This window comes from Triticum urartu, chromosome 2 (genome assembly GCF_003073215.2).
Source record: "Triticum urartu cultivar G1812 chromosome 2, Tu2.1, whole genome shotgun sequence".
NCBI lineage: Eukaryota > Viridiplantae > Streptophyta > Magnoliopsida > Poales > Poaceae > Triticum > Triticum urartu.
Window position 1 is genome coordinate 463823365 of NC_053023.1, and position 26354 is coordinate 463849718.

Sequence of the window (26354 nt, forward strand, 5' to 3'; positions counted from 1 at the left end):
TACAAGCAAAAACCATGTTTACCATCGAAATAATGTGCAGAATACATTCAGGTGGTTCATTCAAGCAAACCTTGCACAAATTATTCATTACCCCTTCCTTAGCTGAACCAACTGTGCGCCTAACCCAATCCCCCTGCACTCTTGGCGTGTCTCCAGAAGCTGTTTCACCTCCTCGATCATTGGCCCCAGCATCGGCACGTCACGCTCCTTGTTCTGAAGCTTGCTGACGATATCTTTGCAATCCATCTCAATATGCAGTCTAGTAGCAGTCACTTCGTCAGCTATGATCTTTGCTGGCTCCATAGACTGAGGAAAGAAGAGGCATGCCCCTCCCAGGAAGGCACCCTCGTGATTTCTGAACACCACTCCCATGCCACCCTTCTTTCCCATCTTGGTCGTTGCTCCCATTTCTGCATTGGTACAGGCTTCACAATCTTGCTCTTGCGGCCAGGAACCGACTGTCATTCCTCCATCACCTTCACCACTGATCGAGCAGTATCTGACGCCTCTTCGATCCTCCTTCCATCCCGTGCGCTGTATCTTACCGACCATAGCCCCATAGAGGCCCTGAACCATGGTAGCTCGTTCGCCGTCAGAGGCATTCGCCAACCACGACAGCAGCCATCTAGAAAGATCACCCTGGGAGCTAACTGAAACCGGTGGAGAACTCCCAATTCCGAGCGCATTACCTTCCAGAATTTTGCTGAATGATGACAGTCCCAAAACCGATGATATTTTGTTTCTTCTCGACCACAAGCAACACAGAAGACTCCAGCCTTAATTCTTCGCCTGTGAACTTCTGAGCCGACCGCCAGCCCATTTCGGATCCATCTCAATGTGTGTGTTTTAACTTTTCCCGGAGCTACAGTGTCCCACAAACTCAGCCAGCCCTTGTGATTATTTCGGCAGATCCCTGCATTGTATGAATAAATAGAGGAGATGTTGACACTAAAAAAACATGTTTACCATCTATAATCCTCAATTTCTCCCTCACTCAGTAACCCCGTCATAAAAAATCTAGTGTTTTTTTTTGCAGGGATAGTGAAATACTCCCTCCGATTCTAAATATAAGTCTTTTTAGAGATTCCAATGTAGACTACATATGGAGCAAAATGAGTGAATCTACACTAAAACGCGTCTATATACATCCTATGTAGTCCGCATAGGAATTTCTAAAAAGACTTATATTTAGGAAAGGAGGGAGTATCTTCTTGACGCATAATAACTTGAGTTTACCAGAGTTGTGCACTATAACAAAGGGTACATTACTGCATTAGTAGAACACAAATCATGGATTCGTTTCAGTGAAGATACATATCATGATACTCATGGATGATAACTTGAATTTGGTGGAGCTAGGCACAAATGCACACTTTTTGTGAAGTTAGCTTATGCTAGTACAACCGAACCCAGGAAGAACACCAAATTCTTAATCAAGCCCTAAACGCAATGGGGTGAAAAACTGTGCACCTGTGTAGCAATTATGATAGCCAACTCAACATGTTTGCGGCAAATTCTGGAGAATCTGTTGGTGGTTCACATGCAACGTCATTCCAACTATGAAACTCATGAGCCGGCCGAAAATGTCCCTGTCACGGCATGTTGAGGTCAATTGGCGTTTGGTGCCTGCGCGGGCAACCAACGTTGCAGCCAATGCCGATGCCGAGGCTGAGCGTCAAATCCACCTCCCTGCTGCTTTGCTGGCTTCTAGTTACATACCTTCCTCCCTCCTGCTTCTGTTTACATGCAAGGGATCAACTCGGCGGTGAAACTGAGTGTTATGATTAATTGCAATGGATCAATCCACTTGCCTGCTCCTGCCTCGAGACCATCTCCATCAAATCCCTCTCCTCAACCGTTGCTTTCCCCTGCAAGCATGCATCAGGAACGTCATGAGCGAGCCTGACAGCAAGATGGACTTTACAGAGTCAGTGTTTCTTTTTTGCAGGAAGGTACAGAGTTAGTTGTTCCATCTTTGTGTGTGTGTGTGGCTTTGGCAGACCAATAGAACAGCAGATCCGGTGCCTCCGGTCTTTTTTCGTTTTTCTTTGGGCTTGTTGAGCTGTGCCCTCGGCAAAACCTTGTACTTCTTGCTTCTTGGTTGTGTGTGTGTGTGTGGCGGACTCGTGTGTGGTACTCGTTGCTTGTGGCGGTTTGCTTTATTTATAAAGCGGGGCGAAAGCCTTTTTCGGTAATAGAACAGCAGGCCCTGAACACATCTCGCATGAATATAAGGCGCGCATGCAGAAATATCTTGATGTCGCATACACTGGATAAATGCATCTCCCTGATTCAGTTTTATCCATTACGCACAGCTGAAATCTGGTACTCCCTTCCCCGCAAAAATAAAAATGAAAATCTGGTACTCCCTTCCCCACAAAAATAAAAATGAAAATCTGGTACTCCCTCCGATCCATATTAGTTGTACTAAAGCAGTGACAATTAATATGGATCGGAGGGAGTAGATACTAGCCAATGTGGCTGTTGGTTTATACAGTGTGAATTGGATGATTTTTTTTAAAAGGAGGCAAAAGGCTTGCCTCTGGATGATTCTTTCATAGAGCTGGATGGAGACATGTGCTGGATGTGGTAAACCTCGTAAGTACTAAAATTTTAAAAAAAATCATATTGGTATATTGAGACTCACCTTCTCCTGTAGTGTGGCGATCCTATACGCTTCCAACTGATTCCACGCAGGTGAAAGTATGTTGAATTTAAAAATGAATCCAGGGGCATATCAGACTGAAATATCTTTAAACGCCAAAAGATATAAACCATATAAATCAAAATTACTAGTGATGCAACAAGTTGAGTTATACATTGGCACCGTAAGGCAAAGCACTAGTCATCTACCTGCCATGATTAGGAATTCAGATGGTGGAACCAATCTTCATCCTAATATACATCACAGATACACATCTGTGCCATCTGTTAACATGTATAGTTCTAGGACTCTCTAGGAAGTCTTGTTAGCACCGGACCTCTATTCTTTTTCTAGTACGTTGTAACGATTCCTCTCTGAATCGAACTCCTCTTTGTATGCGCTGTCGATGGGAGGTGCGCCCCAATATATAACATGTATCCGTCGGCCTCAAAGGGCAAGACGTTCCACCAAAACTTATACCATCAACCAACAGTAGAAACTTAGTTTGGCACTACTCCTTCCATTTCACCATACGACGGGTAAATTGGAAAAAAAAACTATCATTCCTTATTTATATCAAGGATTTTCCCCAAAACGTTGAGAGATCGCTCGAACTGTTTGACCAATACCTTATTAGGTGCTCTGAAGAGCATGCCCTCTTGTGAAAAATCAGTTGTTTTAATCTTCTAGACTGTCTAATATTTGTAGTAAAGCAAGATTAGGGCGTGAGTATTGTTAAACTTTCATACCAACAAGTGATTTTTATGTTGTACTAATGGGCCGATTCCCTCTCTGATGTCAGATCTGCAAATACCATGTGTTGTGCTAGGTAGACTGGTTACCAAATTCGATAGTCATTCATGGAACATAAATATCAGTGCAACTGATAAATTGTAGACTCAGATACTAAAATAAATGCTTTGGGTTTCTGTCTGAGCATGAGAAGCCTGGCACAAGTGTTACAGTAGAAATGCCCCACAAAAAAGTGTTACAGTATTAATAGGCAAGAAAGAATGTAAACTATATAAACATCTCTATGGAGTGTGATTCTCAGTTTCACATTTTATTATGTGGAGCGTGATTCCCATTTTCACTTCTTCCTTTTGATCAAAGATAGGTTAAATTTACATGGTGACAACAAAAAAACCAAAATTTCAAACTTGCATAGACATCCCAGTTCTTTTCCAGTAAAGAACCTTACTGTGTTACTTCCGCAGACCCTGAGGTACCTTGATACTTTACATGAAAAAGTCTTGAATTGGAATCTAAACGAAAATTCTGCGACGAAGATTTCCAAAATATATTTGTACTAGGAAGCTAATAAATGATATACACACCAAACACGCCTTACTGAAACATACCTTCCTGGTCTTTGCACTCCTTAGTGCATACTCTAATGTCCTTTCAATTTGGCTAAGCTGCTCGATGGTCAACTGGGATATGCTTGATTCATCAATTGACCTGCTGATAATATATATATTAATAACAGTTTGGAACTATTTGTAGTTGCAATTGCTACTTGCAGAAGCAATTTCGAGATGTTACATGTCATGAATGTTTGGCCTTCTATCTGTTGTTACTATGGGAACTTGAAAATCCTTGCTTGTTCTCTGGGAAAATGAAATGGTCATTAGCAGTACCGAGAATATTCTCAAAGCAAATGGGCATAATGTCTCATTTACTCCCTCCGTTCCAAATTACTTGTCGCAGAAATGGATGTATCTAGAACTAAAATACATCTAGATACATCCATATCTGCGACAAGTAATTCGGAACGGAGGGAGTATTTAACATCACATCACTTCAAATCACAACAATTCATTTTTATATTTTCCAGTTTTGTGAACTCATATTTTGTAACATTTCCATAGCATGATTTATGCTCTTTATTATCAGAAATAAAAAATAGTTACTGCTGTTGGAAGAGTACATGGATCTGCTCATAGAAAGGTATCTGCAGAAGAGCATCAAAACTGATTTTTGATATCCGATAACAAGTAAAGATAGACACTCTTGATAGTGTTTTAATGATGTTGATTCTGTTCTTTGTCACCTCTTTAAAAATGCTCCTTTCTTGTGCTCTTTTTTGTGCTTCTGGGAAATTCTGATAACGTTTGATGATATTCTCCATACTGCAGTGCAACAAAGGTTTGTGAATGCATAATTCTTTTGCGGGACACAGTATATCAATTTGATATTCAAGAGAAATGAGCATCAGACATAATGATGCAAAAAGTAACAAGTATGCTACAATAGTTCAGAGAACTACTTGGGCAAAAATAATCTCCACTGAGTTTTCTGGAAACAAGCTACTGATGGTATGCCTGTGCATTTTGTCGATTCGTCATGTTTCCTAGACCATCGACAGTTGCGTGCTTGTATGCTTTATGCCGGAGATATTACTTTTAAGCGTCAGGAGGGAAAAGGGGTATGAGACCATACATACAATACGTGAACTCTCTACCTATCTTGCTTTTCTTCGATCCCAATTGCTGCATATCCTGTATCAGTATCAATCTCGCGCCCAAATCCCTTGGGACTAAGGGACATTACACTTGGTATCAAAGGTCCAGATTGATCGTGGAATTGTTTGACCCTTGGCCGTAAAATATCGGTAGAAGGTAGCGAATTCGGTCTTTCAATTGTAGGAACGTTACACTTGGTATCAGAGATCCAGATCGATTGTGGAATTGTTTGACCCGTGGACGTAAAATATCGGTAGAAGGTAGGGAATTCGGTCTTTCAATTATAGGACTAAGGGATGTTACACATGGTATCAGACATCCAGATCGACCAAGATCGATCATGGAAATGTGACCCTTGGCCATAAAATTCTAGTAGAAGGTAGATAATCCGGTGTTTTGATTAGTTGATTCCTCCCTGAACACATGTAAATCTGGACGAGGTTAGTCAGATTCCCCAAGCGATTGTGATGGTGCCTCCTAACCCTCACAACACACATGTTCGTTCTCTTAGTGAGTCCTTGGGCCAATTTGTAGTGGCTCTAGCCACCCTGGCGATTCCCGATATCACGCATCAATAGATGACAGCGTGATTCAATCTAGTTCGCCGAGTAGCAATGGATCACCAATGATTTACGGCATGGAGTGCCATGGAGTGGTGGCACGGCGCGTCGGCTCAGCAGATGATGGCGCTCAGTCAAGCGATTGAGTGCATGGTGGCTATTCGGCTGATGACCCATGAAAAGGATGATGTTAATCCTCTTACGGGTCTTTTGCTTGGTAAAGGGTTGTACAAGTCTTCTCAAGCGTGCGGTGGCGGTAGATCCCGACGCCAATGGCATGAAGGATCAACGTTCACTGCTGAAGACATCCTTTTCGTAGTTCAGCGGCATGATCCGCTCATTTGGCAAGACGAATGTTTCAATTGTTCAAGTTATATATCCAAGACTTAATGTGGATCGCAGTGTCGGTGATGCACATAGAAGGCAATGTCGCGCTTTGATTCCGGGCATAGAAACTTAGCCATGATGTGTATTTGGCCCCACGTTCATGACTACAGTGTAGGCAAAGTTCAGTGCCATAGACCATCACCAATTCATGTCTTCGTTGTTATTTGTGCAACAAACGAGTATCAAGCACGATTTTAAGGAACTCTTGTAAAATATCCCAAGCCATAGCTTGCATTATGAGAAACATTGTCCAAACAGTTCATGAAAAGACTTGTAATGAGAAATCAGAGGGGATGTCACCTACTTTACCTAAAACTGTGGATAGAGCGATACTGATAGCCACTCTAAAATTGTGGACAGGGGATATTGATAGCCACTCTTCAGTAGGATGTGGCCAGATAGGTGAAACATTGGAGTCCTTACTATGATACAACCAGTAGAACCAATAGATGGAGAATGTTAGGCAATTCACTTTAAAAACATTCTCATGTCTGGCTCGATAAGGCCTAAACATGGGCATGAAGAGGCAAACAAGCTGTGAAAGGAGAGCCCATGATCTCTTAGTTTTGATACCACATTAAATTTTATGCACCAACCATCAGGACCAAAAATTGGAAGAGGTGGAGAAGATTTGGAAATCCACATATACATGGACATAAATCAACCTAGGCATGGGTAGCCCGGCCCGACGGCCCAAACCCGAAGCCCCATGGTCAAGCCGGGCTCATGTTCAAGATTGGCCCAAATCAAAAGAATGAAAAAGGCTTGACAAACCTTAGAAATAGGGTTTTATAGAAATATAGGTATATTATTGTATTTATGCAGCCCCAAATAATTAAAATAATATCATAAATACAAAAGGTGCATCTTTTAGTTGAAGGCCTGACCCGAGAAATGCCCAGGTGACAGAAAATGGACAAGTAATTTTCTTATTGAAATTGCACTTGTTACGTCTTAAACTCAAGACTTTTTGGCTTTGATACCATAATAACTCTAAACTCATGAAAAAGGTTCGACAATCCACATGTACTTCAACACCCCCTGACTTCATAAGGTCTAAAGGTAGATAGAACAAGAACAATTAATTATTTTATTTAAATTGTGAAAGCAAAGTCTTGGAGCCAGGACCTTTTGGTTCTGATACCATATTAAGATTTATGCATCAACTAGTAGAACATGAACTAATGCAGAAGGTTGGGCATTTGCATTTACTTCAACACCTCCTCTCACATCTGGATCGAGCCTAAATGGACAAGAGAGAGCAATAATCTTTTATTTTAATTATGGAATCCAATACTTGAACCAAAGATCTCTTGGCTCTAATACCCTATTAAGCTTCATTCACCAATCAATAGAACCGGAGGTTTGAACTGCTGGAGAAGGTTGGGTAATCCACAAATACTTCAACATCCCGCTTAAGTATGGCTCAATAGTGTCTCAATGTGGATAAAAGGAGAGCAAGAAACTTTTTATTTACATTGTGGGTCAACTCTTGAATCCAAGAGCTCTTAGCTTTGATATTATATAAAGTTTGATGCACCAACCAGTAGAAACCTAAGTCCAAAATAATGGAGAAGGTTGGTCAATCCACAAATTCTTTAGTAGAGGACACTGGTGTTCTGAACCACGGATTAGTTGAAATAGAGGTGAGTAGCATCTTGTAATTGGATAGATTTAGGGGTGTATCTATCATGAAAGATCCGTCAACTCAATTTTGTACATCATAGTCCTATTTTATTGCAGCAAAAGACAAGTGATTGTATTTATACTTGCCTTACAAATGAACTTTCAACGTTGCAATGAGCCAAAACATGTACATGCGTGATGAACAAATAACACCATATATTATACAAATAACCCAGTTCTACCTAGCAATATGCATTAGCGTAGTCGCCCATGTAAAATGGTTGAAACCCCGGTCACTAGCTAGTTGGAGATGATTGCCCACCTGAATCGATCGATCTAAGGACAAGTCAAAGCACATCAACAACTCAAAAACACCCCGAACACACAGATGAATCCCTCGTGTGGCATGAGGCAGAGCAAGAAGCCAAGAACAATGAGGCGCGAAGCAAAGGCATGATGGGTCTGATGAACCCCAATGACTTAGCACAAAACACAACAAGGAATAACCGTGCTTGGGTCTCAAGGTTCTCGATTGATTGAAGCCCTAAGCCTCAGGGGCCTAGTGATAAGTCTTGGAAATGCTGGGACAAAAGCAACACGAAGGCTAGCTTGACGCATGTCGAGGCCCATGGCAGTACAATATCTCTAGGGGCGTATGACTGAATAACAAGGAATATGCTGCTAGCGATAGGATGCGACGCATGCCCCTAAATTATCTGTTGTAGTGTAAGCCCAATATCAAGGAATACCAAGAAATATGGTAATAGGCATAGGAAGTAAATGACTGAATTGCCCTTTGTTGAATAATGTGACCAATCAAGACCTAAATTATCTATAGGACTATAATATTTGGTCTTGGTCTCTCCTCGCTGGTAGAGAAAAAGTGCCGCCTCCTTCAAGACATGTAATGTAGGCTACTCACACGAACCCTCAAACTTACTAAATGTCAAATAACCCTCAAGCGCACCAAACTTTATCCACGATGCATATCTAGGCAATGTAGAACTGAACCTGGGGTGCCATATATAACTCGCGAATGTAGCAAGAATGATTCATATCAAAATCCAGTAACTTATCACAGACTATACTACCACTACTACCACTCATCGCTACCTTATAGCGCAAAGTGAACCATTCCTCCCACGATGGCTCGATAAGGTCTAGACATGGACAGAAAGAGGGCAATCAAATTTTAACATAAATTGTGAAAGTCGAGACTTCAACCCAATATTGTTGGCCTTGCTACCATATTAAGTTTTAGTTAGCTGGAAAGCTCATTGTTGACCCCAAAAAAAGTTTGAAAGGACACACCAAGTTTAAGGATAATTTTCTAAGATTTGTAATGGAGGAAATCCACATTGAGCCCTAGAAACACCCATACTATCAAGAGGGGTGCTTGCCCTTGAACGATGGCTCAACACATTGCCAAAATACATCGGCGCCAAGCAGTATCCTTGATTTTTTCTTTCCCCTCTCGGAAGGCGTAGGGAAACCTTCCTTCCCTCGATCTTCGCCGGCGAGCCCATGGATTTGCCTCCCCTCCGCTTGCCGTTCTGGCGGCCGGTGGCGGCGAGGGGATTTCTGGTGGCTCATCTCCGGCTAGTAGATAGATAAGGTTTTAGTTCTCGCAGGGGCCTCGTTTGGATGGACGAGACGCTTCTTCTTTGAGTCAGTCTTACGGGCTCTGACCCTCGTCAAGTTTGTCTGCTGCGATGGATTAGACGGAGCTCCGACGTAGTTTCCTGCCAGCTTCTCAGGGCGGCGAGGTTAGGGTTTCTCTCCGTGTGTACGCAACAGCGATATTTGGTGTCAAATTCTTCAGATCGATTCAAGGATTCAACGACGACGACTATGGATCCGAGACGCTAGTCCTTAGGGGCACGTGCACGAAGACTTCCTAGCTGTCAACGACAAGGTCAGGCCGACTCCGGTATGGGAGCGACCACAGCGGCGCATCGACGACTAGCTCTGGCAGCGGCAATGGTCGTTCGGTGGTCCATGGACCTCAATGTAATCTTTATTATGTTTGAGGTGTTTTGTACTTCCAGTGAATCTTTATAATAGATCCGATCTTTTCGCAAAAAAATCACATTGCCGAAATAATCAAATATTTCCACTAAAAATATCTCATTTCACAAGTTTCAACATGCCCAGAACTATCGGACCAGTCGACCAACACCTCCAAACTGTTTGTGTGACGTGAGAGTTGGTTAAAATTCTCTTAGTTGTGGATCTAAAATTGTCGAGTTGGTTCCTGGAACCAATGGATTTAGTGATGAAATTAGAGGGTTCTTTGTTAGATTCAGAACCTCCGAGTGGAGCATGTTCGGTACTTCCGAGTCTATTAGCGTTTCTCAGCAAGAGTAGTTTCTTTATAGGTTAGGAACTTCTGAGTGGAGTTGGTCTGGAACATCTGAACTGGAGACTTAGCCATTTCTGTTAAGTCCATTTTCTGATGGACCTCAAGTAGGTTGAGTGGAGTTGGTTCATAATTTTCAATGGCTGTATCTCAACAATGGACAATATGTGCAATTGTCCAAGACCCCCGAGCATTCATGCTCGACACCTTCAAAGTGGTCATAGTTTCTAAGGTGTTTATGGATGAACCAAGTACCTCAGAGTGAATGTGCCAACCTCCGGGAACGTGGGTTTCCTATCCGCTTCAATTCTCACTCCCCTAGGCCAAATTTCTGTAAGAAATTTCAATCCCTCTAGTACATATACTTGGTATTTCACTCATAGCAATAGATTAAATGACCAACCATAACACCGAGGAGATTTAGAAGTCCAATGATCACGATTTTAAGTGTGTAAATAGTAGAAGACGACTCGATAAAACAAGTATCAACCAATAGAGAACGTTAGTAGTGTATGTAGTGAAACTGGGTAGATCTTGGTGGGATATATGAAGGAGCCTTTGGAGTCGGTGTATTAGCGGGGGTCCCAGGAGAAACTAGAATCGGTGAATGACAAGTATTTGGAGGTGGTGTGACAATAGAGTGAAGAATCAAGAATATCTTAGGATAGTGGAAGCAACAAGAGAATGTTGTGGTAGTGAAGTTATGACAAGTTTAGAAGTATGCGACTAATTGTAGGTAAGATCACAAGGATTTTGATCCTACAAACAAAAGGACATCAATAAAAATATCTCGTGTACTTTCTATTGTGTGTTAGATAAACTAGCTCGACCGTTAAAGTAGTCAACTCTATGTGCACACTAGGAAAATGAGATCATACCGAGCATATTAAAAAAACTAATCAACTTCACTAAAGATTTTGATCAATAATATGCTTGATCAAGTGTCGCATTCCATTTCCCAAGACTCCAAAAGGTCAAATTTTGATTAAATATGCACAACTAGGATGTAAGATTAAAGAGCAATGAAGAAGTGTAACATAGTTCAAGGCTTCTCCTAGGCTTCTCATATTTTATCCTATCATAAAAACAAGAACTTATAGGATGGGAGTTCAATGAAGTAGTCTAATATCCCTATTATATAAGTTCTTGGTTTTCATATTTTATCATATGCATGCATGTATACATACCGACCTTTCACCACATGAAAATACAACTTGCTATTTCTCTAACATGGTATCAGAGCATGGGTTTCCATTTTCACACAAAGTTATGCTATGATCAACTATGATTTTTGTCCAAGGACCAATCTTGATGTTTCTTCATTGTCTTGCCTCTAATTTATTCCACCATGCTACTCCTTTGACAATCCCGTCTTTAGATACCGTTGCCGCCTTTTCATACCAACATTGACAGAAGCCCCTGCAATCCCATCTATTCTAGGCGCTCCGATCCATATCGAGCTTCTGTGTCAGCACCTTGATCAGGCCGGCCTGGGGCACATCTCATGCGCCAACACCTCGATCGGGCTAAGCTAGAGCATGGGGCGCCACCCCTTGGATCGGGTCGAATTATGTTGTGATGGCACCTATCGTATCACACGTGGCCAACCACATCGCTTGCACTTAACTCATGCACCTCTTCTATGCGTGCACGTTGCTGATGATTGACCCTATTTTGATCAATCTATAGCGTTCAGTCCATTGCCGATTCCACTTGGTAGATTGATCGAGTCTGATTCCATCTTGTAAAAAAGCAAAATCGGCACAATGTCTTCATCATTATGTTTTGTTCCCATCCATCGTTGCCCAATATTTTTTACGACATTAGTACCAACAACTTTGTCGCCTACATGTGTGGTCTTCGTCTCTAGGAATTTCTCTGGCGAGGTCTCGTGCTCGGTGTGCCATGTTGCCCTTGTGGAGCCCTCACCAATGGTACTGCCAACTCCTATCCTGTCTGCTAATCATGTTGTGGTTGAAGCTGCCAAGATTGTTGATGATGTTGTTATTGGAGCCTACGGTTAGAAGGTCCCTGGTGGATATATACTCTTATTATGATGAGTTGATTGCTTATACTCAAGTGGCTTGATGATCATGCAAGTTCTATGGCTATCCTCTGTGCCAGTATCTTGTCTCATTTTTCTTTCGAGGTTGCGTGTTTCTCCACAAACTTCCAGATGTGGACTCACCTTCGTCATCATTATCTGCCCATCCAATGATGCTTCGTACTTGTATGTGCTAAGTCGAGAGCATGACTTCAGTAGTGTGATCCACTCTCAGGGAGTTCTATGCTCAGAGTACTACCATCAAACCTCAACTGGATCCTATTCGAACCGCTAGGTGTGACTCTGCCTATCTAACTAGGCTAATCGTGATGACATCAATGTGCTTACGAGTCCTTGAAGCAGCATCGTAAGGAGTTTGAGCCATGACATGCCCAACTCTTTATGCATGTGCCTTGTGTCTCTCTTCTCGAGGCACACACTGAGAATGTGTCCTGGAGACTCGTCTGGGTGGTGATACTATCATGAACCTTCCCTCTATGCTTGCTGCACCTTTGCCTACTACACCAATTGTTGCCTTGGCTTATAATCCACTTTGAAGCCCCAACTCTTCTACCAGTTCCCATGGGAGGTGGATACCATCCTTCTCCTGATGGTGGTCGTCCTCACTGCACCTACTGCAGCAAGGATGGTAACACTGGGTCAACCTGCTTCAAGCAAAAGAGACACCTTTCACCTGGCTCTTCCACATGGGTTGGTGCTTCTACCTCGACCTCTTTAGTTGTGTCCCTGACTAACCAAGATATTGCACAACTAGCTTAAGTGTGTTCTGGTTCTTCATCAGCAAATTCCGCCACACACCGTTTAGGCACTTGGGGACCACCTTCTACACAAATAGGTATGTCTACATGGATTCTTTATTCTAGAGCATCTTTCCATATAACTTCCGATCGTCTGTTCTATCATTTATTATATCCCTAGATTCTCCTATTTATACTTTTGCCACCGGTGGTACTTCTCTTCCCATTGTTAGTCATAGCACCCTTAACACTTCATCTTTTCATGTTTATCATTGTTCATATTCTAGGCTTGCCATGCAACTCTCTTCCAGCTAGCTAGATTATTGACTCTTTCTCACATCATTCTTGATGTTGGTTTTTATTGTGTTCAGGATCGTCACACAAGAGCTCTAGTTGGGGTTGGACCCCGGTGCTATGCCTCACAGTTCCTTTGGGAGCTTAACAGGTTCATGTTTCTACCATTGCCACTGCCGCCGGTTTCTTTGCCCTGTTGCCTTGTTTACCACCTCTTTTTATAAGAGGCATCATCTTATTGGTCATTTATTGACTTAAGTTTCATCGTGGTCTTCTGGGGTCTGTCTCAGGAGGTGTATTTTTAGATTATCAGAGTTGTAAACTTGGTAAATGTAAGTGCATCTATTGACCCTTCCAGGTTTTGGAGTTTTAGCGACAAAAGTGTTTAAGAGACTAATTTGTTTGTGAGTATACATAGGTGAAAATTTCTGAATATTTGGTTTAAAGGAAACATGAAGACATTGGTGCGCTCTTCTAAAGAATTGGTGTTGGGTAACGTAGTAATTTCAAAAAAATTCCTACGCACACGCAAGATCATGGTGATGCATAGCAACGAGAGGGGAGAGTGTGATCTACGTACCCTTGTAGATCGACAACGGAAGCGTTAGCACAACGTGGTTGATGTAGTCGTACGTCTTCACGGCCCGATCGATCAAGCACCGAAACTACGGCACCTCCGAGTTCTAGCACACGTTTAGCTCGATGACGATCTCCGGACTCCGATCCAGTAAAGTGTCGGGGAAGAGTTCCGTCAGCACGACGGCGTGGTGACGTTCTTGATGTACTACCGTCGCAGGGCTTCGCCTAAGCACCGCTACAATATTATCGAGGACTATAGTGGAAGGGGGCACCGCACACGGCTAAGAATATGATCACGTGGATCAACTTGTGTCTCTAGGGGTGCTCCCTGCCTCCGTATATAAAGGATCAAAGGGGGGGTGCGGCCGGCCAGGATAGGGCGCGCCAGGAGGAGTCCTACTCCCTCCGAGAGTAGGATTCCCCCCTTTCCTATTTGGAATAGGATTCGGGAGGGGGGAAAGAGGAGAGAGAGAAGGAAGGGGGGCGCCGGCCCCCTCTCCTTGTCCTATTCGGACTAGGGGGGGGGGGAGGGGCGCACGGCCCAGCACTGGCCACCTCTCCTCTCTTCCACTAAGGCCCACTAAGGCCCATATACCTCCCGGGGGGTTCCGGTAACCTCCCGGCACTCCGGTAAAATCCCGATTTCACCCGGAACACTTCCGATATCCAAATATAGGCTTCCAATATATTAATCTTTATGTCTCGGCCATTTCGAGACTCCTCGTCATGTCCGTGATCACATCCGGGACTCCGAACAAACTTCGGTACATCAAAATGCATAAACTCATAATATAACTGTCATCAAAACCTTAAGCGTGCGGACCCTACGGGTTCGAGAACAATGTAGACATGACCGAGACACGTCTCCGGTCAATAACCAATAGCGGAACCTGGATGCTCATATTGGCTCCTACATATTCTACGAAGATCTTTTATCGGTCAGGCCGCATAACAACATACGTTGTTCCCTTTGTCATCGGTATGTTACTTGCCCGAGATTCGATCGTCGGTATCCAATACCTAGTTCAATCTCGTTACCGGCAAGTCTCTTTACTCATTCCGTAATACATCATCTCACAACTAACTCATTAGTTGCAATGCTTGCAAGGCTTATGTGATGTGCATTACCGAGAGGGCCCAGAGATACCTCTCCGACAATCGGAGTGACAAATCCTAATCTCGAAATACGCCAACCCAACATGTACCTTTGGAGACACCTGTAGAGCACCTTTATAATCACCCAGTTACGTTGTGACGTTTGGTAGCACACAAAGTGTTCCTCCGGCAAACGGGAGTTGCATAATCTCATAGTCATAGGAACATGTATAAGTCATGAAGAAAGCAATAGCAACATACTAAACGATCGGGTGCTAAGCTAACAGAATGGGTCATGTCAATCAGATCATTCACCTAATGATGTGATCCCGTTAATCAAATAACAACTCTTTGTTCATGGTTAGGAAACATAACCATCTTTGATTAACGAGCTAGTCCAGTAGAGGCATACTAGTGACACTCTGTTTGTCTATGTATTCACACATGTATTATGTTTCCGGTTAATACAATTCTAGCATGAATAATAAACATTTATCATGATATAAGGAAATAAATAATAACTTTATTATTGCCTCTAGGGCATATTTCCTTCAATTGGAACGTGAATAATTAGTGTTTGCGGGTGATCCACTGTCGAGGAAACCTTGTGAGCGCCTTTGCGATCTTTCTCCTGGCTACTATGTGCTTCGTCTGTTTGGTTGTGTTTGCCATGTTCTTCTAACACCTTGTGAATGCATCAAACTATCTGCTCATTCTATTGAGTGTGTCTTCTTAGGATACATTGGGGAACAGAGGCAATCAATGTTAGGTTCCTGTAGATTTCCATATCTCATGATGTCACTTTTGTTGAGTCTCACCCTTTCTATCTACGTGCATCTTCTTCTTCGACCACCTCTAATGAGGCTATTTATTTATCAACTTAACCTAACACACCTATGACTATTGTATTGTCCCTTTCCACCCATCCCACTAGGTTCGCACATGCTCCCATTGTGGACCGCACGCAACCGTCCACCTCATTTGTCACTTGGGCACCCTTGTGTGGTTCCTCGTCCTGCTCTTCCTCCTTACCTTTCTGCTGCAGTTGTCATCCATGTGTTTTGGATTCTTCTGTCGTGCCTTCTTTTGACGGGCCAACATCTCATGATGCACCATCTTCTCTTGGCATGTCCCCTTCCGTCCCTTCTTTGGATGGTGATTCCTGGCTTCCTACTTATGGCTTTCACATCCATCCACTTTCGGCTACTGACTGCTATGGTTTTGCTAGCGCTGCTCTTCTCAAGTTGACTACTCACCCCCTGAAACCCTAGGCGTCTCATGGGTCACTCCTGCGACTCACAAGACAATTCCCACTCCACCTCAAGCAACCCCTCCTTCACCTTGCTTTCCCTCGCTGTTGCCAATGATGCTCCTTGATCAGGCAACAATGGTGTGAGGTGCCCCTGCCACCTCCTTCTCCTTCCCCCGCTTTCTCACTCACACGTGCTCTTCCCAACCATGGTTGCGTAGTCCTGTGCCACATCAATGGGCTATGGCCTATGGCAAGCCCCATCCCTGTCGGTCATGCCCACTGCTTGGGTGGCCACTTGTCTTTGTTGGAGGCAACACGATCCAGTTTGTGTGTGCTAAGCCTTGGGACGCGTCGACGTACCTTCATTGCAGCGGTGTGATATGCTCAAACGTATCTATAATTTTTATATGATTCATACTGCATTGATATCAATTCCATATACTTTGAGCATACTATTTACTACTTTTTATTGGACTAACATATTAATCCAATGCCCAGTGCCAATTCCTGGTTTTGGAATTTTAGAAAATTACTACAAAAAATCCAAGAAAAAATATAATAAAAGAGGTTGAGAAGTTTCGTGTGGGAAGAGGACCAGGGGCCAAGACCCAACCTCTAGTGGGGCCCACAAGGCCTAGGCGCCCCAAGGAGGCACCCACCTTATAGGGGCGCCTACGGCCCCTGGGGCACCCCCTAGGTGGCTCCGGTGCCCGATGGTCTATATACATCCTAAAAATTCTACCTTAATTATCTATCATTTTTCACCATCGCTACATCGCTTTTTTGAGACGAACTTTGTTTTCAGCCATGATCATGTACTCTACCGGAGGGGGAAGTCATCCCCATCATCATCAACCTCGATCCTTGGACTACGGGTTCATGACAGTAGCCAAGTTTTAATCTCTCCCCTTGATGTGTTTAGATGATTAATACAATAGCCATATGAGCTAATCTACATGATTATTAATCTGATGTACTCATAGCGGTGATGTAGATCATGTGATGAATTATTCTTCCATGTTTAGATTTATTAATGCCATCTTGTTTGATCTACTAATGGACTGCATGAGGCAAGAATGATGTAGCATAAGGCCACACACTAACGTGTTGCAGCCTACTGAAAGACAAGATCAAGCACATACATGTTGAGGCCGTCCTAGCCTGAGGATGAGCTTGCCCAGCTAAATATAAGTTGTCATTTAAAAAAAGAATGAATTAGACTAACTCCACAAGGTCACAGTAGTATCTTTGGCATAGGGGGCTAAACCTGAATTTTTTTTTGTGAGCTTTTGACGCCCGACAAAACCACAGTTGTTGAAATTCTAATGCAAGGCCTGCTTCCTGCTGCGCTGGGGATTTTTCTATGTCCATGTTGAGTTGTTGGTTGAACTAAGAATGTTAACGAAAAAAACAAATATCATATATGACTTTGTTTTTAACAAGAACCGTGGTGAGCCCCAAACACTATTTTAGTACAATATTTTTAAAATCTAGAAACTATCCAAATATCCCCACTCGAACAAGCCCAAAAATATAATAGTTGTTGCGAAGGTATGCTATCTCTCTCCGAATTTTGTGACCGGTATTGGCTAAACTTTACCGAGTTCCTAATTTCTTTTAAGGAGAAGTTCGTAATTTTATTTTGTTTCATGGAGGAAAGTATGTTGATGTAGGTAAAGAAATATTCTATAAGATTAGCATGTCCTATTTCGATAATTTTGGATCTTAAAAAAATGTGACTAAAATTTGCATGAACAACGAATGTATTTTTGCACATATTATTATAAATAAACTTGAATATAAACTGATTTTTCCCGTTGCAACGCACGGGCATTTGTGCTAGTATTAATCCAATGCCTAGTGCCAATTCCTGTTTTTGGAATTTTAGAAAATTACTACAAAAAATCCAAGAAAAAAATATAATAAAAGAGGTTGAGAAGTTTCGTGTGGGAAGAGGACCAGGGGCCAAGACCCAACCTCTAGTGGGGCCCACAAGGCCTAGGCGCCCCAAGGAGGCACCCACCTTATAGGGGCGCCTACGGCCCCTGGGGCACCCCCTAGGTGGCTTCGGTGCCCGATGGTCTATATACATTCTAAAAATTCTACCTTAATTATCTATCATTTTTCACCATCGCTACATCGCTTTTTTGAGACGAACTTTGTTTTCAGCCATGATCATGTACTCTACCGGAGGGGGAAGTCATCCCCATCATCATCAACCTCGATCCTTGGACTACGGGTTCATGACAGTAGCCAAGTTTTAATCTCTCCCCTTGATGTGTTTAGATGATCAATACAATAGCCATATGAGCTAATCTACATGATTATTAATCTGATGTACTCATAGCGGTGATGCAGATCATGTGATGAATTATTCTTTCATGTTTAGATTTATTAATGCCATCTTGTTTGATCTACTGATGTATATTTCTCTTCGATTACTTGTTTACTCTTGGCTAGTTTATATTGGTAATCAGTAGTGGGAGAGGTGTGCACTAGTTGGGTTCAATATTGCAAATAATCTACCATAGTGACAAAAGGTGGATAAGGCGTGTATAGAATTCTTGCCACTAAGGGTTAGGGTTTATTAGAGGGTCCATTGGAATCTCATAAATAACAGTATGTCATCTTGCTCAAAGCAATTACATGTGTTCACACTTAATGCCCAGATGGTATGATCTATGGACGGGCTATTTAGCTATAAGATGAGTATCTCAGTCTAACAGTATTATGAACGTACTATTTGTGTAGAATCAACACATTCATATGTTTGACATGAGCATGAAATATTTCATTGTGTACATTTGCACTTGTTTATGTCACTTACCACACTTTTATCTATTGGAAAGTTACACTTGGTGAACTTATGAACCTTGGTCTAGTTTTTAGCATAAGAATCACCTTTGAACAACTTTTATACGCACTTTTATACTTTTATACGGACTTTTATTTTTGTTTTATTCCGAAAATACAAAAAATATTATCTATCACTTTATCCTTTTACAATCTTGATAGCAAGATTAGCAAGGTCGACACCCTTGTTAGCACTATTGGGGACACAAATGAAATTTTATTTGTGTTGCACAGTCTTCAACTTTTGCAGGATACTGGTACTTCCATGGATTGATACCGCTATGTTCTAGGTGTTGTATACATCGCTCCTTGGCCACCTCACCTTCATATCGATGGCTTTGTGGGAGGCATTGTGGTGAGTGGTAGGGGGGAGGGGGTCATTTCTTGAGTGAAAGCTCTGTCCGATGGTGCTGGTGTCGGTGACGACAACACTCTTGAGTGACATTCCCTTCCTTGGAGGTGTCATTGTGGGGTGTCCTCCTTTGCCTTGGGATCTGGGAGAAAACCCTTTGTCCGGCTTTCCAGACCAGATGGTGGTGACGTTGTGGTGTCGTTCCCTTCTTGGAAACTCCCTCTCATGAGCAAGGTCCATTCCTGGTGGTTTTTGGGCGTGTGGTTCACAGACAACAACTTCTTCTCTTCATGCAGACGGTTTCATGGTCTCAGTGTTGGTGCTATCATGGGGAGCTAGGCTTAGTGAGATGGTTCCTGTCGTCATTGCCCATACTAGCTATAGGGTGAGCATCCCCATCGTTTGACCGTTCCGCAACCTTCAAGCCAGGGCAAGGTAGCGAGGGGCTCCTTTCGGCGATGTGGTCGGATGTGAGTTGATGGAGATATCATGGCCTCCATTAATGGCTAGTCTCCTCACATAGCCTCTTTCTTTGCTTGGGTCCTTCGATCGCATCTCAGGGCTCCGACTCTTGGGCTTTATTGTTGCTCTTGCGAACTCTTGTATCTTATTATTGTTTTTTTGTGGCATGTGTCGTGTTATGTTTTTCTGTTTGACAGTAAGAGCTTCATTAATTTAAAGTTGGTTGGTCGCCTTTTTCCTAAAAATGTTGTGTTCATGGAGAATGGCTTCCTCCTGATGTTTGTCCCCTCACTTGTAAGTGGGTCTGCAAGGTTAAGACTCGCTTTGATGTTCCAAGGCTCGTCTTGTGGCCCTTGTCTTTTAGTAGAAGCACGGCCATGGCTATGCTAAGATATTTGATGTTGTGCCCCCCATAACCAATGTCCGCACCCTTCTTGTTGTGGCTTTTATTCGCCACTCATCTCTCTCTCAAATTGTCATACAAAATTCCTTTCTTTATGGCAAGCTGCATGAGGAGGTCTGTATATATGCAACCACAACCTAGGTATTCTATTCTGGATTGCTTGGGGTGTTGTCTTCGTTGCTCTTCATATGGCCTTAATAAAAGCCCCATGTATCTAGTTTGAGCACTTCACCTCATTGGTCACTGATGTTGGTTTCTCGACAAGTATGATCAAGATCACATGCCCTTTGTCCAACTTTCGTCATGTAGTCAGGCTCTTCTTTTACATGTTCATGACAAGAACATCACTAGTGATGACACTATTTACATTGCCTTTATGGATGCTCGTCTTAACGAGTAGTTTCTTATGTATGATGTTGGTCCACTTTGCTACTTCGGATTGAGGTTTCTTCTAGCTCAGATGGCTTCTTTATATCCCAAAGTGCATTCGAGATCTTCTCTTATCGATGAGCGCACTAGTGTTGTCGCCATCTTGCTAGGAGTCTTGCCTATATCTACTTGTGTCTCATCCAGATATCTTTTATCTTGTTCACGTTGTGGGTTAGTTCATCTTTGCTCCCACTTTAGTTCACTATAGTCACCTACTTTAAGTACTATGATATCTCCATGGGACCTCTTCACACCGTCTTCTCTTTCTAGGTTCCATTTCATTATAGCTCCAGGCCTATTCGAATGGCAATCGGCTAGCGAGCCCTAAGATTGCCACATGTTTTCCGCTTACCTCTTGGTGTGGGTTCTCTCACTGCCTAGAAAACGAAGATACATATTGTAGTTTCCCATTCATGTGCAGAGCCTGAGTTGTAGGCTATGACTCTTTTGCAACAAGGATAACTTTTCTATTGTGGATCCTTGAGGATTTGGGTGATTCTATGACTACATCAAATCCTTTTTCATCCAACAATATACGTGTTATCAATATAGTGTGTGATCATATGAAGCATCAACTCACCAAAGATATTGGTGTCGATTCTTCTTTCATGTGGTCCCATGTGCATGATTAGGTGATTGCTCCACAATATGTGCCTTCCGGCTACAATTAATAGATTACTTCATGAAAGCTCAAACTAGAGCACATCACAACTTTTATCTCTTAAAACTCAGTGTGTTGATCCACCACGAGTCTGCTGAGTGCTAGAGTTGTACATAATATCTGTGTAATATTTCCACGGTATAAAGCAGTTTCCGCATATTTTATCGTGCCTATATGTGTATATAAACTGGCCTATGGCCTGACAGGAATACATGTCACTATTTTCGCAACACCTATAACCTCTGAAGATAAAATAGAGTATTAAAACACATTCCTAACCATTCTTCAGGCATATAGAGTGACCAAATGTAAAAAGGGTGCCTCATAGTTAGGCGTTTCATCTTCCCCGGGAGTTCAAATAGGTATGTCCATGTGAACTTCCATGGAGTTTCTTGATGTGAACCCTAAAAGGTTATGGAGATTATGTGTCCAATTATCAAGAGTACTAGGAGAGAAAAGAGTACCACAAGTAAAGCACTTGCTTTGATGTGAGTTTATAGGTATAACTTTTTTGTAAATCAATTAGTACCATGTGAGTCAAGACAAAATTTTGTGTACATGTTAAAACATGCATAGGCCCACAAGTTTTAATGTCCTGCTTTTCTCAGGACTCTCCCAATACATGTTTCTTAGCATGATTTCTTAGGTATTTTGCTAATGTGGCATATGTTATACAAAAGCTAGGTTATGGGCTCATGGTGTCAAATGATTATCGATATTTACATGCTATTTGTAGCTCCCTCACTCCCCGCTGAATCTAATACGGAAGCTAGTATTAGAAACAACCAAGGTAGTGTACAATTGTATCCTTACACCAGGTATCATTGTGATCTGGATCGCCATGCACCTTACACTATGATATCTATGTCGCATTGAGATTTCTCACCGAACCACTCTACCATCAAACTTTCCCTTGCCTTGGCCTCACGAGTTTGATTCCATAAAGTGAGTTAGATCTTATACCATGGTAATGGGGGATCAAAAGCAAGTGACCTTGAGGTAAACAAAACTGAACAAGATGGAAAAAGTGAGTAGGGTCCTTAAGAGTCTAATAATTGGTGTATGAATGGTGAGGAGGTTAGTGAGAGAAGTATGATCAAGAAGATCATGTATATACTTCTCTTAGGATAAGAAGGGGCCAAGAAAATAGAACATAAAAACAACATTGACCCCAAGAGTTGCTCACTAAGACTACGACCATTTACAAAGGCAATGTATTATGAACATAAATATGAGAAAAAGAGTTCAACCACAAGATTGAGCCCAGGTAAAAGGCAAAGGATTAGGCCTTCTTTACAATATAAGCCTTCCAAACCTTAGTTGACATACTTCTTCATGAAGGCACCGACTTGAGCTCTCCAAACCTACTGTTATTGATCCACCATGAGTATGGGGTGGGGAGGGGAGGTGTTAGACATATATTAGTGCAATATATGTATCAATATACAAAAATCAATGTTATATATTGGCTAAAGCCCCACACAATTCATGAGTTTCTATCCCCCATAATACTTATCTCTAAAAATGATCAAGCTATGACGGAAAATGCTTTCTGACTCAAGGAAAATGGTCAAGGCATGGATGGGTTCAGACTCACTTGAACCAGGAGATGACAAGGCATTAGTTTGCTGGATTTTTCATCAGCAAACACATGGCACAAATTCTTTGTTGTGTATATGCGGATGACATGTTGCAATGGTTATGCTTGTGCTTTGTAAAGGGTCTAGTTCTTGCAAATGTATTTCCCTTTTTGTATGCATTATCCTTTATGTCGCATATGTTGCGAAGTTTCCAATGGTGTTTTTTGTATGTAACTCTTACATTGAATGCATTGTTTGAAATGTTGTGATATTAATGAACTTTCTTTAGATTGTGGAGAGAAATTTTGCAACAATATTGCCTGTGCACAACAAAATTGTTGCATGAGGAAATATTTTATTGTAGAAATCAATTACTATAAGGTAATTACTTGATTCAAACTAGACGGAGTGGGAGGTGGCTGATTATTATTTCCATTAGCCTAACCGACACCTAGCTTTTCACTTACTATATTATCTACACAAGCTCTACTGGTCAGGTATAGCTCATGTTGTATCCAAGTTTGAAAAATAATTTATGGTGCAACATGCAAACATATATTGCCAAGCTCAAGACATACATTACATATGTGATAACAAAGTACAAATCTCAAGATGAACTCTAAAAAGCAAATTCTCCATTAAATGCACATGAAATCATAGGGATATTCACTTCACTAGATAATCCTTTATGATCTAGCATTATTTGTCGGCTTGCAGATCTTACTCCGACTATAATAACTGCCAATATATCATTATATATACACCCAAATTTCTCCATAGTTTAACACTCTTAATCCCTCTCCCTCTCCCTCTGTGTGTGTGTGTGTGTGTGTCTGTGTGTGTGTGTGATATGCTTAATGTATGAAAACATATTAGTAGGTGCAGATATAGACCAACCTAAGGCGCGCTCATAGTACATAGTATAGTATCATGCATTGTTTTGCATGGCACTGATACTAGCATCTTCTCTTCCTCAATTAATACTATGTCATGTCACCAATATGCTTAGTTGGCATTACATGTGTCTGCATGATATTATCTATGATATTCCCATTGTGAGGTAGTTAGGCGCGCGAGAGAGCCTAGATGATGAATATAAGAAACTTAATATCATATCTCTCAGAAGAAGATTTTTTTTTAACTAATTATCACACATATTAGTGTTGACTTGGTTATAAATTGCGGTTTCGTCAATATGATAACTTAGATAGTTTGCGGGCATTTATATCAAATTAATTTCGCAATGCAACGTCATACATATTTGCCCCTTGATGGAGTACACAAGTAGAGAGAAATGCAAATGAGTGAGAATTGGTTCAATCACTATCAGTTTACCATTAGAGTTTGTTTTTGTAAACCACAATCTTGGTTGAAATAACTACAAATAAATAGTGTCCCATATTAATTTAGTATAGTCTGTTGGAGTTACATGATACACCACTTAACTCATAATACCAAAATGTTATAATTGAATCACTCAACTCTAATGTCTCTATCCTCACATGGACACATACAGTCATACACATGTTATATTTGTACTCGTTTATACTTGAGGACTACATCTTGTCACAAGCTTAGCATTTTATTGATAGATATGTCCTTTTATAGAACTTTATAAACCGGCCTTCTTAAGTTACTGACATAGTGAAATTATCTAGCCCGACACATGTACTATAACAACTAAGTTAATTTTAGATTTGCTTTGCTTGCTATTACCAAGTGCACACAACTAGTCTAGCATGGATTCTTCATGAACTAGAAACGTAATGCACCTATCAAAGCTCTTACTAGCGACATATAGGTGCATAGATATTTTGTTTTGGATGCCATGCAAGATACAAAGCTTATGCATGCATTATCTCCTCCCTGTTGACATGCATGATGCATGCACTTATGTTGCCTGTGGTTAAGCATTATGGATATGACGATGACAAGATTATTGCTAATAGAGTCTTCATATTGTTGTGATAATAATATTTAAGCAACAAGGATTTAGGCACCTAGCCACTATTATATTGCACATTGATCATATACGTATTCCAACTATAGGTTTCATAATTATAATCTCGGTTTTCTTACATCCTACCTCTACTTAGAAACAAGAACTATTTTGATGGCAAAACATAGTTTTGTAAATTGGTACACATTTTCTGCTTAGAAATTAACCAGGGATTTCAAATAATTTGGTTAGCAGTCAACAAGAAATAAGCTAACTTTAACAGGTTTTGAATGCCTTTCAGAAGCAACAAAACGAAAGGACCGACGCCTGATCCTGGCACCATATATACTACTTCCGGCTACAGTCGGTTATCTCTAGTACAAGAAGAAAAAGAAGCAGACCGCTGCCATAAACTCTTAAAGACTGCGATCCTAGGTACTAAACCCACCAGCAGCTCTTACGTAATTCTAGTTCCATTCATATCAGCTGTAGTTCACGGAAGCATAAAATACTGTAGTGTGCACTGTGCTACTGTAGTGTAGTACTAGTTACAGTTGGAACGCCGGCAGAAAAATAAAGTAGAGATGACCCGAATCTCAGACAGTTAAGTAAATAAATTCGCCGTAGTGTAGTGTACTGTGCAGTAGAGCAGTACTGTGCATCGTGATCTCGCCTACTACGTGCGCAAGAAAAATATAGCTAACGAGCGGGGCATGAGATGCGCCGTGGAGTCGCGTATTCACACGGGAAAAATACCATTCGAAACATTGGCCTAATTGGATTGTAATCGAGAGAGCAAATAGCCGGAAGAAAAGACAGGGATCGGAGGAACAGGCACATACGTCGCGGGCGCGGCGAAGCGTTGGAAGGTGCCGTCGAAGGGGCTGATGACGAGGAGGCCGACGTCGGCGTCGCAGAGCATGGCGAGCTCCTCCGCCTTCTTAACCAGCCCCGCCCGCCGCTTCCTAAAGCAGATCCCCCGCCGCCTCCGATCCTCGATCCGCCGCAGCACCACGCGCCCCCGCTGCCGCGCCATCCTCCTTCTCCCCGACAGAACGAAACGGAGCTGCGCGGCTTATGTAGCCGCAGGCAGCAGCGCTTCATGGCTCCTCCACCCCTGCTCCCCTCGCCGTCGCTTTGCCGGATTCGCTCCCCACCGGCCGGGCTAGGGAATCTAGGCTGGGATCGATCGGGCCGAAATTTGGTTGCTCTCTGCCTCTGTCTGTTGGGTTAGTCGAACGCGCTTAAATCAAGGATCCAAATTTGGCTCCGGATTGGGTCGGCGGCGAGATCTGGGCCCACGGGATATAGGGCACGCGACGCGAATGCCAACGTCAGGTACAATCGCGTTGTCGGACCACGAGTGGTTTCCAGGCCGAGCCCCTCGACCCCACCGCGCAGACAGAGATCAAAGCGCTCGCACGCACGCTGCGTAGAGTGTGTTGCGACTGACACGAGTGCTGTAACATTGGACTTGTACGGTCGGTCAGCCCAGCTAAGGAAGAGACCCCCGATGCACTGCATTTGGCTTATCCGTGGTGTGCACGCGCGAGGCAGCGAGAACGTTCCGGAGCAGTGCAGTTTCCCTTTTATTAAAAATTATTTTTAACAC

At 42.3% G+C, this 26354-nt stretch overlaps 1 protein-coding gene across 2 annotated transcripts; it reads right to left on the reverse strand.

The window, feature by feature from the left end:
• On the reverse strand, positions 1-26065 carry LOC125537910 (MADS-box transcription factor 51-like). Of its 2 annotated transcripts, XR_007296137.1 has the most exons (8): positions 25585-26065; positions 4698-4776; positions 4190-4254; positions 4006-4105; positions 2648-2683; positions 1812-1868; positions 1471-1736; positions 1-913 (listed from the first exon to the last, which is right to left on the reverse strand). XR_007296137.1 is itself a non-coding variant. In XM_048701235.1 (7 exons), exons 1-7 carry the CDS (start codon positions 25776-25778, stop codon positions 1593-1595), a joined length of 675 nt encoding a protein of 224 aa, XP_048557192.1. In that variant the 5' UTR covers positions 25779-26065; the 3' UTR covers positions 1250-1592. The 2 variants fall into 2 exon arrangements, 1 of the variants encoding a protein (XP_048557192.1); XM_048701235.1 differs by lacking the exon at positions 1-913 and having other exon boundaries at positions 1250-1736.
• Between the last annotated feature and the right edge of the window lie 289 nt (positions 26066-26354).